Below are 15,529 nucleotides of genomic sequence, written 5' to 3' on the forward strand. Positions count from 1 at the left end.
CCGAGGCCTACTCGGCACCACCAAAGAGGTTGTACACTCATCGCATCGCACCTTCTCCTTAACTCGACCTCCCGGCGCCGACGGTGCTCCATCCCGCACCCCCATGGAGCGGCTACCTTGAAGCCGGCGCCGCGGGCGACATCTCCACGGCGGCTCTCCCCCCGTGTGAGGCCCCTTCGGCGGCAGCGTCCATACCAGCCGGATCTGTTGTTGCTGCTCCGGCTCTCGCTCGATCGCTCGCTCGCCCAGCTACAGCTGCTGCTCTCCCCCTCGCTCGTGCTGCTACTCTGCTCCGATTAAGCCACACTTCAGTCGACTGAATCGACTTTTGGGTCAGTCGATTTTCAAGGGTTGGGGGGGCTCGCCGGAGTTAAGGAAGAACCACCCGCAGCGGGGACGGGGGCTCGCCGGAGAGGTACCCTACTATCTATCTTAGGGTTCAGGGTGGGGGCGGGGGCCTAGAGGGCTGGCCGGGGCAGCGGTGGCGAGTTGTTTCAGGGCGGCAAGGCGGCGCTGGGGCTGGCGGTTCGGCCGGTGGTGGCTGGCGGCTCAGGGGGTGCAGGTTGAAGATGAACTGCAGGCCCTCCCTAAACTACATGTCAAGTGCCTCTCTGCTACCATTGCGTTCAGTTTCGACAGTAGCATTCAGATTCCACAGTAAATTTCAGTTTTGATAGTTAAGTTCAGAGTCAACAGTTTTTACCTCATCTGTTGTAGTCAGGTGGTTTTTGGTGATGTTAATTTTATATCCATTTTACATCATCTATTGGAGATGCTATTAGAATCCCACTTGAGATTGACGATGTCTGTCTTGTGCTGCTTCAGCCTTGACGTCTTACGACTCACCGGAGCTGCTCCAACGACAGAACGATCCATCACAACAGAGCAGTGCCCTGGACGCCGTCTACAGATTCCTCAGATCTTCCTCCACACTTCGACAGCCACCTCTGCCTCAACTGCTTTAGCGACCAACCCAATGATGTTGAGGTCGACACGGCTATGGCAAAGAGGTTGTGCACTTGTTGCATCACTTATTACTATACATTCACGTCGATCCATTAGGGCTATTTTGGTTCAACGGAAAAACATCGATCCACTGGTTGTTACCATCACTCTAAATTTCTGCATGCTCTCCTTACATAATCTCACCATATTTTTTTCATATGCATGTCAGATATTGTACATAGTCATGCTGAACATGTAGAGAAAAAGAGAAGAGTTTTGCGCGGCAATACAATGTCATGCAGACATCGCTCCATGGTGGGTTCAATGGCAAACCCTCCCCACCCCTCTCCAGATTGTAATCCAGAGGAAGATATCTGTTCTAAGGCGGATTCGGACGTCGCTGACCACTCCTATTTACCCCCCAAGGTGTTTGCTCTACCTTGGCATGATGATGTTAGTCATACCATGCATATGTTGCCTTGCAGTGCCTACTTTTGACATCATATATGTCATCTGCTTAGTTTAGACATGTTCTGTAATGCCACCTGTTTAGTTTCTATATCATATATGGAATTATGCAGTCTCATGTCTTTTAGCCAGCCATAATATATGTGAAATGTGCAATGCCATCCTGTTTAACCAGGCATCATATATTTGAATGATATCTTGCCCATCCTTTTCTTCATTACATTTCCATTTGTCGACAATGTTTGTACATTATACTACTCATCCTGTGAATCAGCCATTTGGGTGGGAGATGGAAAAATCTGGAGTGAAAACAAGGCCTTCAGAGCAGACAGTGCTACCTGTCGAAGCAGATCTCTTGTTGGGTCCCGATAGCTCCTCAGAGATTGATTCAGAGACAGATGACCAGTCCTATTCCCCCACTGAGGTGTATGCTCTAACTTGGCACGGTTATACTGCTCATATCATGCATACGGTGTCTTGCATTGCATAGTTTAGACATCATATACACAATATTCAACACCATGTTCTTAGTTCAGACATCATATCGAATGCCCTCTATTTAGCATATAAATCACATATGTGAATTAAATGATGCAATCCTGATTACTTAGATAACATGTAGGTGAATTATGTCATGCGATCCTGTTTAGTTATTCATCATATCTTTGAATTATGTCATGCTATGCTATCCAGTTTAGATAGACATCATATATGTGAAATTATGTCATGCTATCTGTTTTAGTTAAACAATATACATGTCAACTATTTCATGCCCTCTTTTTTCCACACTATCTATTACATCTGTCTCTCATGCAATGTCTGTACATTCAACTATGTTTCCTGTTTATCAACCATTTGAATTGGAGCGGGTGATGCCAGTATCTAGCGGACTAAAAACACGGTCTTCAAATAAAACAGTGCTACCTCTTGGTGGAGATAGCACCCCGGTTGTACATGCACAAGAACTAGCCCTACCACACATAACCCAAACTCTCGCAGGTTGTACCCCTACTATGATGGACAGAGAACCAGCTTCACCCAATCTAACCTCAACCCCAGCCGATAGTAACCCAGTTCCTGTTGACACAGCACCATCTCCACCACAGAGCTCCCGAACAAGAGCAGTTAGTAAGGCAGCTCCAGTGCCCAAAGGGCCAGTACTATCACGGCGAACCCCAACTCCACCAGTTAGTACGCTTATTCCTGTGGAGGAAGCACAACCAGCTAGTCGTAGTTTAGCATCTATCGCATTTGATGTTGTTAAATCGTATGTGCGTATCTTCCCATCTTGGAAATATTATGTTGAAGATGAAGGAAAATGCCAATTGCAGGTGTTTGTCCAGGAGTTATGTGTAAGTAATGTTATTCATGGCAATTACTTTGCTTCGTCCCATACATCCTACCTCCATGATGGTTATAATACAGCAAATTTTCCCATTTTTCTCTATAGAGAAGGACCGATTTGGAAACTCAGGATGAGGTAACCTGTGCTAATACCTATGCTATCTTCAAGAATGCTTGGTGATAGTATCGGAATTACCTGAAGAAAACGTACTTCACCGGCAAAGAAACTCATCAAATTCCCCTGCGTTCTCCTGAGACACATTTACTAGACAATGACTAGGAACGCCTTGTTCTGTACTGGTCCCAAACCAAGAATGTGGTAAGGTCTATGAGCTCATTTTCTATTTTTAAGTATTATATTCTTGCGTCTTACTGTACTCTGTTCATGTAGAACAAGTGCCTAAACCTGAAGAACAGTTGTTCTAATTTAAGATTCCATTGCTACCATAGGACATAGATATATGTTTGTTTGATGCTTTTATTATGTACTAGTACTTGGCAATAGAAGACTTGGTAGTTTAATCCTGTCCACCTTACTAATGAACTGGTTCACCGAAATGAGTTTCATATACTAGTATATGCCTTGTTATGTGTCTGCTTGTTTCTTCTTTTAGAATGTTGATAGAATATTGGGGAAGAGTGCCTTATTAAGCAATGGTAAAGGAAGTAATGCAGATAAGGTTCAGTATAGTAACACATCCTGTCTTGGTTTAGTGTTGGAGTTACTGGCCACTACCGCTTGCACAAGTTATTCAAACTCACTATCTGAATCAGTTTGGTTTCTTGAGTCTCAACTACAAGCTGAAAGACATCGTTCAGCTGTGCTGCGATAAGAAGCGGAAGGACTGCGGAAGTCCCTGGAGCATTCAGATGCATACTTTTTGGTGCAACAGCAAGTGTTGGAGGATTTTAGCGCCAAACAGGACAAAGCTAATCGGCTTGCTAAGCTTATTGCCAGCATGGTGGATACCCAGGATAACGTTTCTTGAGCTCTTCTGAAGTTGTTTTAGTTATGCTCTTGTTTTGTTGCCACGTTTATTTGCACTAGTGGCCAATTTTGACGGCCAGTGTATATGATATGCTGCTTTGTTCCCTATATTTGCACTGGTGGCGAACTTTGATGCGTAGTGGATGTAATATGTGTAATAGCCGTGATAGCCTAGCGTTAGTTGCTTGCTTATTTATTTCCTTGTTGTCTTGTTTATTTGTTTTCTTGTAGTCATTGCAGTTCTTTTTCCGTAGTTAACTAGTGGCTGCAATAACCTATTTTTTAAAACTAGGCCACAATAACCATGGGCTAATATTTACTGTAGTGACACTGGGCCTCCTACGGGCCGTAGAAACAGTGGGCCTTCTATGGGCCGTAGAAACAGTAGGCCTTCTACGGACCATAGAAACAATGGGCCTTCTACGGGTTGTATCATCAATGGGCCTTATACGGGCCGTATGATCGATTGGCCAAACATGGGCCAATAACAGGCCACATTATTGCCGTAAACGGGCTAGAGTTGGAATCGTCCGTTCATGGGCCGACCGTAATGGGCCATCGTTAATAGGCCGTATTTGATGACGCTATGAAAACGACCCAACGTATTAACGGGCCGACTGTAACCACGGGCTGAATTTGGCCCACAAGCAGAAAATGACAGTAACGGGCCGTAAGTAAATGAATGCTGGAAATGAGCCCAAGAATAAATGGGCTCTGAGAAGGCCGAAAGATAACATGGTTGGAAACGGCCCAACGGAATAACGGGTCGTTAATGGGTATAAAGTGATACACTGTTCATTACGAGCCAGTTTCACCACGGGCCGTTAATAGGCCAAGAGTTACATAGGGCCTCATATGGGCCGAAAGACGTCATGGGCCATACATGGGCCAGAAGTGAAAACGGGCTGGAATCATATTGGATGGCCCAGATGACGCTACTGGGCCTAATTCGGATAGGGCGTAATGAGCCTTGGGTTAGCGGGATGTAAATGGGCTATATGCGAACATGCCGTTAACAGGCTTTCCATGGGCCGGCCCGCCACCTTTTGACCAAGTCAAACGGACCGACCTTTTCACAGGAATGGGCCTCTGTTGGGCCGTGCCACGTGTCGACATATCATAGGCGCCTATCTAACCCACTGACGAGCTGACACGTGTTTTGTCCGGCCAATAAGAATTTTACACGTGGAAATTTCCCATTGGTCGGGGCTGTTAACGGGTTATCGGATCCAAAACCCGACCCGATAGCTTAACGGCGTTCTGTTACGGTGGATGCCACGTGTCGGTCACCCTTGACGAAAGCACTTCTGTGACGCGCGATTTATCGTCATGGAAGTGGACACTTCCGTGATGATAATTTTGGTAATGTCATGGAACACTTCTACGACAGCACAGGTATGACTATCTTGATTCTGTCATAAATTTATCATGGGTGTACATGCATGACAAAAAAAGCGACCTACTGTGACAAACATGTATCATCACGGAAGTGTATTTTTTTGTAGTCATGCCCTCTTTTATTCCCCATAATCCATTACACCTGTCTGTCATACAATGTCTGTACATTAAATTACTTTTCTTGTTTATCAACCATTTGATTTGGAGAGGGTGATGGCAGTATCTAAGGGAGTAACAACACGGTCTTCAAAAAAGATAGTGCTACCAGTTGATGCAGATAGAACCACGGTTGTACTTGCCCAAGAACGAGCCCCACCACACATAACCCAGACTCTCGCAGATTGTACCCCTACCCAGTTGGACAGAGAACCAGCTACACCCCTTCTAACCCCAACCCCAGCAGATAGTAACCCAGTTCCAGTTGACACAACACTGTCTCCACCATAGAGCACCCAAACATGAGCAGTTAATAAGGGAACTGCAGTGCCCAAAGCACGAGGACCACCACTCCAAATCCCAACTCAACGCTTAAAGGAGAAGAAGAATTGTTCTCAGGTCAGGTTCCGTAGCTATGGTTCATACTCCTTTGCTCTTGCATCACAGTATTTACTCATACCAACTATTTTCAAATTTGAAGGATGGAATTGAAACTCCAATGGCGCAACAGGTATGTTTTAAACCTGTTTCTTTAACTGGTTTGCTGTTGTAACTTGCTCTATGTTGATTTCAGTTTCAGTTGAATAAACAGTTATGTTCTCATGTCATGCACATTACAAGTGTTGTTATTGCTCTATAGTCTCCCACACTTATATTCTGTCTATTCTGCTTTGTCTTGAACAAATATTATTTGAACTGTGTGTCTATCTTGATTTGGCAACAAAAACTAGAATGATATAGGCCATAAAGTGACCATGGTACATAGATATATGTTTGTTTCATGTTGTTATCCTGTCCACTTTACTACTGAACTGATTTACCAAAATGAGTTTCATATACAACATGGTAAACCTGTGATGTGTCTGCTTGTTTCTCTTTTAGAATGCGGACAAAATATTGGAGAACAGAACCCTGTTATGTAATGGTAAAGGAAGTAATGCAGATAAGGTTCAAGATAGTGAGACATCCCTGTCGGTCTCCAAGAAAGCTGATAAAAACTAACTTGACAACAGTGACAGAACCCAAAAGTCGTGTCTTGCTGTAGTGTTCAAGTTACTGGACACTACTGTTGGCACAAGCTCTTCGAACTCGCTGCCTGAATCAGTTTGTCTTCTTGAGTCTCAACTTCAAGTTGAAAGACATCGATCAGATGTGCTGCGATAGGAAGCTGAAGGACTGAGGAAGTCCCTGCAGAATTCAGATGCATACTTTCTAGTGGAACAGCAAGCGCTGGAGGATTTAATCGCCAAACAAGAGAAAGTTAATAAGCTTGCTAAGCATCTTGCCAGCATTATGGGTACCCAGGATATTGTTTCTTGAGCTCTTCTGAAGTGGTTTCAGTTCTGGACTTGTTTTGCTGCGGCGCTTATTTGCACTGGTCGTCAACTTGGACAACCAGTGTATATGATATGCTGCTTTGTTCCCTATATTTGCACTGGTGGCGAATTTTGATGCCCAGTGGATGTAATATATGTAATAGCCGTGATAGCCTAGCGTAGTTGCTTGCTTATTTATTTCCTTGTTGTCTTGTTTATTTGTTTGCTTGTGTCAGTGCATTTCTTTGTCCGCGGTTTGCTAGTGGCCGCAATAACCTATTTTTTGAAAACTAGGCCACATTAACCATGGGCTACATATTTACTGTAGTTACCATGGGCCTCCTATGGGCCGTAGAAACAATGGGCCTTCTAAGGGCCGTAGAAACAATGGGCCTTCTATGGGCCGTAGCATCAATGGGCCTTCTACGGGCCGTATGATCGATAGGCCAAACATGGGCTGATAACATACCGCATTATGGGTCATAAACGGGCTAGATTTGGAATCATCCGTTCATGGGCCGACAATAAGGGGTCGTCGTTAATCGACTGTTTTTTATGACGCTATGAAAACGGCCCAACAGATTAACGAGCCGCAAATGGGCCGATTGTAACCACGGGCTGAATTTGGCCCACAATAAGAAAAGGCTAGTAACGGGCCATAAGTAACCGAATGCTGGAAATGAGCCCAAGAATAAATGGGCCCTGAGAAGGCCGAAAGATAACACGGGTTGGAAACGGCCCAATGGAATAATGGGCCATTGATGGGTATAAAGCGGTACACTGTTCATTGCGGGCCAGATTCACCACGGGCCGTTAATGGGCCAAGTGTTACAAACGGCCTCGTATGGGCCGAAAGACATCATGGGCCATACATGGGCCCGAAGTTACAACGGGCTGGAATCATATTGGACGGCCCAGATGAAGCTACTGGGCTTAATTCCTATAGGGCGTTACGGTCCATGAGTTAGCGGGTCGTAAATGGCCTATATACAAACAGGCCGTTAATAGGCTTTCCGTGGGTCGGCCCGTTACCTTTTGACCAAATCAAACGGGCCGGACTTTTCACCGGAATGGGCCTCAGTTGGGCCGTGCCACGTGTCGACGTATCATAGGCGCCTCCTGTCCAATTAATGGATGACATCTGTCCCAACGGTGAGCCAACACGTATTTCCTCCGGCCAATGAGAATTTTACACGTGGAAAATACTCATTTGTCTAGGCTGTTAGCGGGTTATCGGATCCAAAACTGGACCCGATAGCTTAACAACGACCCGTTACGGTGGAATCCACGTGTCGGCCACCCTTGACAAAATCACTTCCATCACACGCCATTTATCGTCATGGAAGTGGACACTTCCGTGATGATAATTTTGGTAATGTCATGGAACACTTCTATGACAGCACAAGTGTGACTATCTTGATTCTATTGTCGTTCTGGGAACGGGGGTCACCGTGGAGCCCGAGACGGCGTCACCACCAGAGCCTTTGGCGGGCGAAGACTACTTTTCTCAGGATAGCTTGTACTAGTTGTCTCCCTTCAAATTTGGCCGTTGTGGGAACCCTTCCTACTCAATATTTGGGAAGAGGACCAGGGCCTCTATAAATAGGACTAGCCACCACCATAGGGAGGCATCTCATCTTGGACTAGATCCATTCCACCCTAACCACGCAAGTTCACCAAGCACAAGAACACCTCTCCTCGCGAGGTTGTTCTTCCCTTGTAGCTGTTCATCCTCGGCCCAAGAGGCAATCCACCACACCACACTGGAGTAGGGTATTACACCACAACAGTGGCCTGAACCAGTATAAATCTTATGTCTCATGTTCTTTGGGTTCGTCGAGCTAGGCCGTGAGATCGTAGAGTGTGCGAGCTAGACAGGGGGAGAGATCTTTGTGCGCACCCCAGTGTTCGAACCTCAAGGGTTTTGCCGGAACCCGAAATCCGACATTTGGTGCGCCAGGTAGGGGGGCTAGCTCCCAGTGTTCGGCCTGCCGAATGTGGTTGCCGCCTTCCAGCGCAATCTGCAGAGCATCCTCGCAGGTCAGGAGGCCAGGCACCACGCGGTCGTAGCGGAGACGGAGACGGTCCTCCAGAGGCCTCCTGAGCCTCTAGAGGCTCCTGGGGCTCATGGTCTCGCCGGCTCATGACAAGCGACTTCTTCGCTACGTGTCTTCAGCTACCCCGACACTAGTTTGGCAACAAAACCAGGTGACATTTTTCCAAGTTCATTCAGCTGGGAGTGCCCCTTGGGCCGCATCATCCCCTGGCCGTATGGGCCCATCCCTGCAACATGTATCCGCTTGCATCTTTAGTTCACTCTACTGGGAGCGCCCCTCGGGCTGCATCGACCCCAGCCCGCTCGGGTCCAACCCAGTGGCATGTATCGTTCTCGCATTTACCTAAGCTAGTTGCTTTTCATGCGTAATCTATCCATGGATATCACTTGCCTGATCGTCACCCACCAAGGGAGCTGCGCGCCGATTGTCTTTCTTCAGGATCCTTCGCATAAGAAGGCTAGGCACGGTGTCCGTGCTCGGGCCCGTCCCTGCAGCATCGATAAATCCAATGGCTGAGCTTTGTCTGGCGGGCCGGCCCCGTTCACGTCACCTCCTAGGGTCGTTGGTGCTTGGCCTTCTCGTGCGATAGGCTCAGGAAATCCATTCGGCGCACGCTGTCTAAACATCTCGCAGGAACGCCGCAGCCATCAAGAACCAAGGCTAGGCATAACCCGCCTTGAGGTAGGTGTCGGCGTTCTGGGAACGAGGGTCCCCAGACTTGCCTGCCTGCGGCCCACGGCGTGGCTCTGCGAGCGGGCCCATACGGCCCATCTTCACGAACAAGCATTCAAGACCCTCGCGAGGGGCCAAGCCTCGCGAGGCGGACGACACAAGACCTCCTCAGGAGCGGTCTCACTAGGCTGGCTCCTGAGGGGCAGAGAGTTCAAAGCAAGGCAAACCTCGCGAGGTTCCAATGACGTGAGCCATGACGACAAAGGCCAGGCGTGCGCCAGCGCGCACACTGTCCTTGTTTCCTCTTTGGTTCTAAGGAAGCCAGTGCAGGCGGAGAGTACCGAGGCGTCAAGCAAAGGTTTCCATATAAGTGCAACGAGACCAAGACCAGCAGGACAGCAATACGGAGGTCACCATGGAACCCAAGGCGGCGTCACCACCAGAGCCTTCTGCAGGTGAATACTGCTTTTGTCAGGATAACCTGTATTAGTTGTCCCCTTTCGAATTGGCCGTTGTTGGCTCCCTTCCCGCTCAATATTTGGGGAGAGGACCAGGGCCTCTATAAATAGGACTAGCCACCACCATAGAAAGGGGCCTCATCTTGGATTGGAGCTAGCCCATCCTCACACCCACCAAGCACAAGAACACCTCGCCTCAGGAGGCTGTTCTTTCCATTGTATTGTTCATCCTGAGCCCAAGAGGCAATCCACCACACCACACTGGAGTAGGGTATTACACCACAACAGTGGCCCGAACCAGTATAAATTTTGTGTCCTTTGTGTTGCGAGTTCGTCGAGTTAGCCCTTGAGATCTTAGCAAAGCTAGGACGTGGATCGGTAGCGGGAGATCTTCACACGCACCCCAGTGTTCGAACCTTGAGGGTTTTGCCGGAACCCCACATCTGACATTTGGCACGTCCGGTAAGGGTGCGCCGAAGCTAACCTTCCGTCGCTCCGTGTCCCGCTGCTCCATCGTCTCCATGGCAGACGCTCGCCGTGGTCGCGCTGAGCGCCGGGCTGCCCTCGCCGCCTGCATCGCTCAGATGGCTCCCGTCGACAGGCCACCCTGTCGTTCTTCGTTGCCTGCCGCCAACGCCACCACCGGCCCGGTGGGGAACGAGCAGCAAGCATCCTCACTGCACCCCTCAGTGCGGCGGGGCAGTCGCACCGCCACTCCATCACTGACCCTGGCTGATTCGTCATCCCACGCTCGTCGCGCTCCCGTGGACGCGCATGCCCCTCTGTGCATGGCGCGTGAGTTCCTGCACTACCGCCCCGTCGACAACCTCTACGAGGACCGGCTCGATCGCATCGCCGAGCTCGACAGCACCGCAGGGGGCTCCCCTGCGCCGCCCCTCTCGCTGCTTCGCCCTCCGCCAGCCGCAGGCGGCGTGGCCCATGGAGTGCCTCCACCACCTCTGCCCCAAGACGGAGTCTTGGTGCCCAGGCACGCGGCCCCACGGCGCGACCTGCCGCGTCCAGCGCCCGCACAAGAAGAAAGAAGCTGCCAAAAAGTCCCTCAGCCATGAGAAAATGCCCCTGCGCTCCCTGCGCCACCACGGAAAGACCGCGGGCCGCCTGCGGCGGCGGTGCACGGACCCCATCAAGGACATGTTCTCCACCAGCGCAGAGTCCCGGTGACCACGGCAGGCTGCCGCGCCTTCACCCCTGAGCTGCGTAGCGTCTCTTGGTCGGGCAAGTTCAAGCCGGATCTGCCTCCTCACTACGACGGCACCCCTGACCCAGCGGAGTTCCTGCAGCTCTACGAGTTGAGCATCGAGGCGGCCAATGGCGACGAGAAAGTTATCGCGAACTAGTTCCCCATGGCTCTCAAGGATGGTGCCCACTCCTGGCTCCTGAATCTGCCTCCAGGCTCGATCTCCTCCTGGAACGAGATGCGCGACCGTTTCGTTGCCAACTTCCAGGGCACTCGCGACCGCCCACCGGCTGCGGGTGACCTACGCCGTGTCAAGCAACAACCAGGAGAGACCCTCCAGAAGTACATCCAGCGCTTCAACAACGTTCGCCTCAAGATCCCCAAGGTGACGGATGAGGCCATCATCTCTGCGTTCTCCGATGGAGTCCGCGGCATCAAGATGAAGGAGGAGCTCGCCATCCACGAGGAGTTGTGCACTACTCTGGAGCTGTTCAACCTGGCGACCAAGTGTGCAAGAGCTGAGGAGGGGCGCCTCTTCCTCCTCGAGCTCCCGGCTACGGACCCGGAGGAGAAGAAAGCCAAGGCCAAAGACGTGAAGCACAAGGGAGCAGCCGTGCTCGTGGCGAAGCCGGACACAAAGCGCGGCAGGGACCTGCCTGAGTCATCCAAGAGCAGCCGACCGTTCTGGGCCTTCCATAACCTGCATAGCCACAACACCAACGACTGTCAAGAGCTCAGAGCCATTCGAGAAGGACGCTTCGGTCGACGCCCCGAGCGCAACGACCGGGGCTACAGCCGAGGAGGAGGACGTGGTGGTGGACATTGGGATGACCGTGGCCCGCGACAGGAATGGCGTGACCGGCCTCGTGAGGACCGCTGGCAGGATCGGCCTTGCGAGGGCGTCTGGAGGGATCAGCCTCGTGAGGATCGTCCTCAGGGCAACGCCAATCTTCCTCCACTACCGCCACCACCAAGAAGGAATGACGACCACCACCAAGACGGTGGGGTTGGGGGCTTTCAGTTGCCGCGTGCTATTGCCTGCATCTTGGGCGGAGCTCAAGCCCCAGCCTCACAGCGTATCTTCAAACAGTTTGCTCGCGAAGTGAATGTAGTCCTCCCCAACCTCGAGGCCACGTGCCCGCTCAGGTGGTCCCAGTGCGCCATCACGTTCAGCTCGGCAGATCAGCTTAAGTGCGCGGCTACTGCCGGCGTCCTCCCGATGCTCTTTTCACCAGTCATTAGCAATGTGCCAGTTACCAAGACTCTCATCGATGGCGGCACAGGGCTCAACATCATGTCCATCGACACGTTCGACAACCTCCAAGTGCCATATGATCAGTTTCAGCCCACCAAGCCTTTCTCAGGCGTGACCGACGGCTCCACCACTCCGATCGGTCAGGTCCGCCTCCCAGTCACCTTCGGACAGCGCAACAACTACCGCACCGAGCTCATCGACTTTGACGTCGCCCACATCCGTCTGCCATACAATACCATCCTCGGGTATCTGGCCCTGGCCAAGTTCATGGCAGTGATGCACCACGGCTACAACGCCCTCAAGATACCAGGAAGCGGCGGGATCATCACAGTCCCCTGCGAAGAAAGAGATGTGGTGTGCTCCCTCGAGCACTCCTTCCAAGCAGCATCAATCGAAGACCCCGGCAACAATGCAGCTCGGTACCCTCCTGAGGTCATCCCCAAGAAGAAGAAGCAGCTACTCCATGCCAAACCTCAGGAGGGCAGCGCCACAAGTGGCACCTCGTCAGGATCAGCGCCCGCACCTGGGGCGCCTCCCTCTATCACATAGGAAGGCGCACCCGGCTCCCTCCTCGGGCAGGGCTCGGGGGCTCTCTTCTAGAGGGCCTCGGACCTTGCCAACATCCCGAGGGAGGCGCTCGGGCACCACTTGGAGGCGTGTTTCGCGGCACGTCTCCCTCAGGAGGACACTGGGCAAGGAGCGCCCGGCGCTCAGGAGTTCATCACCGAGGTATCTCAGGAGCTTCAGGAAGCAAGAGCAATACGCGGAGACCGCCACCCACCTGGCGCTGCTCCCCACCCAGGCGAGGGTGGTGAGCTGTGCGTCTGCATCGACATACCAGGGCTCAACCGGGTTGTATCTCAGGAGCGCTTCTGGCCTTCGTGTGTTGGGCGCTGCGAAGGTCCACCTCACAGCTACGTTCGTATGCCGTTCGGCCTGCCGAGCGTGGCTGCTGCCTTCCAGCGTAGCCTGCGGAGCGTCATGGCGGGTCAAGAGGCCAGGCACCACGCAGTCCTGGCAGAGATGGTGATGGTCCTCAAGGAACTGCCTGGACCCCCAGAGCCTCCTGAGGCTCAGGGGCCCGGTGGCCCGTGAGGGGCAACCCCTTCACCGCGTGCCTTCAGTTGCCTCAACTCTCCTTCATCAACAGAATCATGTGACATTTTCCAAGTTTATTTAGCTGGGAGCACCCTCAGGGCTGCATCATTCCCAGGTTGCATGGGTCCGTCACTGTGGCATGTATCCCTTTTTATGTCTTTAGCTTACCTTGCTGGGGGCACCCCTCGGGCTGCATCATCCCCAAGCCGCTCGGGCCGGACCCAATGGCGCGTATCGTTCATGCATTTACCTGAGCTAATTTGCCTTCCATGCTTAATCTATCTATGACCATCACCTGCTTGATTCTCACCCGCCACGGGGGCTACTCACGCTGGCACGACGCTTGTGCTCGGGTCCGTCCCTGCAACGTCGACAAGCCTGAGCGGTCGAGCTCTGGCTCGCAGCATGCCCTACGCACGTCAGCTCACCAGGCCCTCAGTGCCTTCATCTCCTCACAAAGCAACTAGCGGCGAACCGGCAACCATAATAGCAAACTGTGTCTCTCCTTGTGTTGGCTTGCAGGAATCTCCTGAAGACGACGGTAGGCAGAACCGCGAGCTCCCTCTTCTCCCACGCAATCCGCTTGCGCGTTAAAAGGGGGGCTCCTGAGCATCGCGACTCAGGGTCTCCTACTGGCTCTCCAGCCCTCACCCCCTGGCCTTGACCACGGCACGCGACCTGGCATACCAGCGGCGGCTGAGCTCGCTCGAGGGCCGGGACCTGAGGGCCCAGAGCCCGAAGGAGAGCATAGAGAAGGGGAGAGGCTCGCATGGGCCCGGCCTAGTTATGCTTCGGACGCCTGTGCGCGAATCTGGCGCATCATGAGGAATCGACCCCAGACCGTCAAGATAAGTCCCGAGACCGGGTTGACTAAACCACGAAGGACTAAGAACCATACTATCCGCAGCCCTACTGCAGCAACGTCACCCCCCTCTCCTACCTCTCGATGGCTGCTTGAGCGCTAAAGGGGACCTCCTAAGCATCGTGCCTCAGGAACTCTTACTGGACCTCGGGCCGCTCACCTCCTAGCCTTGACCACAGCACGTGACCTGGCATACCAGCGACTGCTGCAGCCTGCCTGGGGACTGGGACCTGTCAGCGTAGAGCGCCAAGTCATCACGAGGTCGGAAAGGGAGATCGAGCTGAAGCAGGACCCGCGCTCGCGCAAGTTCATAATAAGGACAGTATTGACAAGAGACATTACTAAACCTTTACACACCCCCTCGGGGCATTTCTTGATTCCTCACAAGGAACAAAAGACAGGAACTTAGCGAATCCTAACTACACGTACCCATGTGGATGACGCCATCATCAAAAGTGGGCCACTTGGAGGCGTGCTTCGCGGCACGTCTCCCTCAGGAGGACATTGGCAAAGGAGCGCCCGGCGCTTAGGAGTTCATCACCGAGGTATCTCAGGAGCTTACGGAAGCAAGAGCAATACGCGGTGACCGCCGCCCACCTGGCGCTGCTCCCCACCCAGGCGAGGGTGGTGACCTGCGCGTCTGCATCGACATACCAGGGCTCAACTAGGCCGCATCTCAGGAGCACTTCTGGCCTTCGCGTGTTGGGCGCTGCGAAGTTCCACCTCACAGCTACGTTCGTATGCCATTTGGCCTGCCGAGCGTGATTGCTGCCTTCCATTGCAACCTACGGAGCGTCATGGTGGGTCAGGAGGCCAGGCACCACGCAGTCCTGGCGGAGATGGTGACGGTCCTCAAGGAACTGCCTGGACCCCCAGAGCCTCCTGATGCTCAGGGCCCCGGTGGCTCGTGAGGGACAACCCCTTCACCGCGTGCCTTCAGCTGCCTCAACTCTCCTTCATCAACATAATCAGGTGACATTTTCCAAGTTTATTTAGCTGGGAGCGCCCTCAGCGCTGCATCATTCCCAGGCCGTGTGGGTCCGTCCCTGTGGCATGTGTCCCTTTTTATGTCTTTAGCTTACCTGAGCTAATTTGCCTTCCACACTTAATCTATCTATGACCATCACCTGCTTGATTCTCACCCACCACGGGGGCTACTCATGCTGGCACGACGCTTGTGCTCGGGTCCGTCCCTGCAACGTCGACAAACCTGAGCGGTCGAGCTCTGGCTCACGGCATGCCCTGCGCATGTCACCTCACCAGGCCCTCAGTGCCTTCATCTCCTCACGGAGCAACTAGCGGCGAACCGGCAAC

The 15,529-nt window shown here is 52.2% G+C and overlaps 1 protein-coding gene across 1 annotated transcript; it reads left to right on the forward strand.

Moving 5' to 3' along the window:
- Nucleotides 1-11,238: 11,238 nt before the first annotated feature.
- On the forward strand, nucleotides 11,239-13,947 carry LOC147981183 (uncharacterized). The gene is made up of 2 exons (XM_087515888.1): nucleotides 11,239-12,324; nucleotides 13,876-13,947. Exons 1-2 carry the CDS (start codon nucleotides 11,239-11,241, stop codon nucleotides 13,945-13,947), a joined length of 1,158 nt encoding a protein of 385 aa, XP_087372014.1.
- Nucleotides 13,948-15,529: the final 1,582 nt, after the last annotated feature.

Source organism: Triticum urartu, chromosome 3A, assembly GCF_056163025.1.
Source record: "Triticum urartu cultivar PI428250 chromosome 3A, HENAU_Tu73, whole genome shotgun sequence".
NCBI lineage: Eukaryota > Viridiplantae > Streptophyta > Magnoliopsida > Poales > Poaceae > Triticum > Triticum urartu.